Consider the following 234-nt stretch of genomic DNA (forward strand, 5'->3'; position numbering starts at 1 on the left):
AAACTCACGGCACGGCCACCAAGTCCCACAGCCAAGTCTCGGGGAGCCTCGCCCTCACCAGGGTCCCCCTCCGCTGCACCGTCTCTGCCCCTTCATCCACGGCCCCCGCAGGCGCCCCCACACGTTGGGCGGGAAACCCGCCCAAGAATCTATAGCCTTCCACTGCGAAAACGTTTGATAAAAGCAGATATGAATAGTAGTATTAACAATAAAAGTGAGGATAATACTAATACT

General features: G+C 55.1%; 1 protein-coding gene across 1 annotated transcript in view; it reads right to left on the minus strand.

Moving 5' to 3' along the window:
* Nucleotides 1–234, minus strand: part of LOC119592434 (alpha-1-inhibitor 3-like) — a 14695-nt gene that overhangs the window by 8844 nt on the left and 5617 nt on the right. The window contains exon 8 of the mRNA XM_037941258.1: nt 9–162. Within this exon, the coding sequence (XP_037797186.1) occupies nt 9–162 (154 nt within the window). The remainder of the gene's footprint in view (nt 1–8; nt 163–234) is intronic.

Source organism: Penaeus monodon, chromosome 30 (assembly GCF_015228065.2).
Source record: "Penaeus monodon isolate SGIC_2016 chromosome 30, NSTDA_Pmon_1, whole genome shotgun sequence".
NCBI lineage: Eukaryota > Metazoa > Arthropoda > Malacostraca > Decapoda > Penaeidae > Penaeus > Penaeus monodon.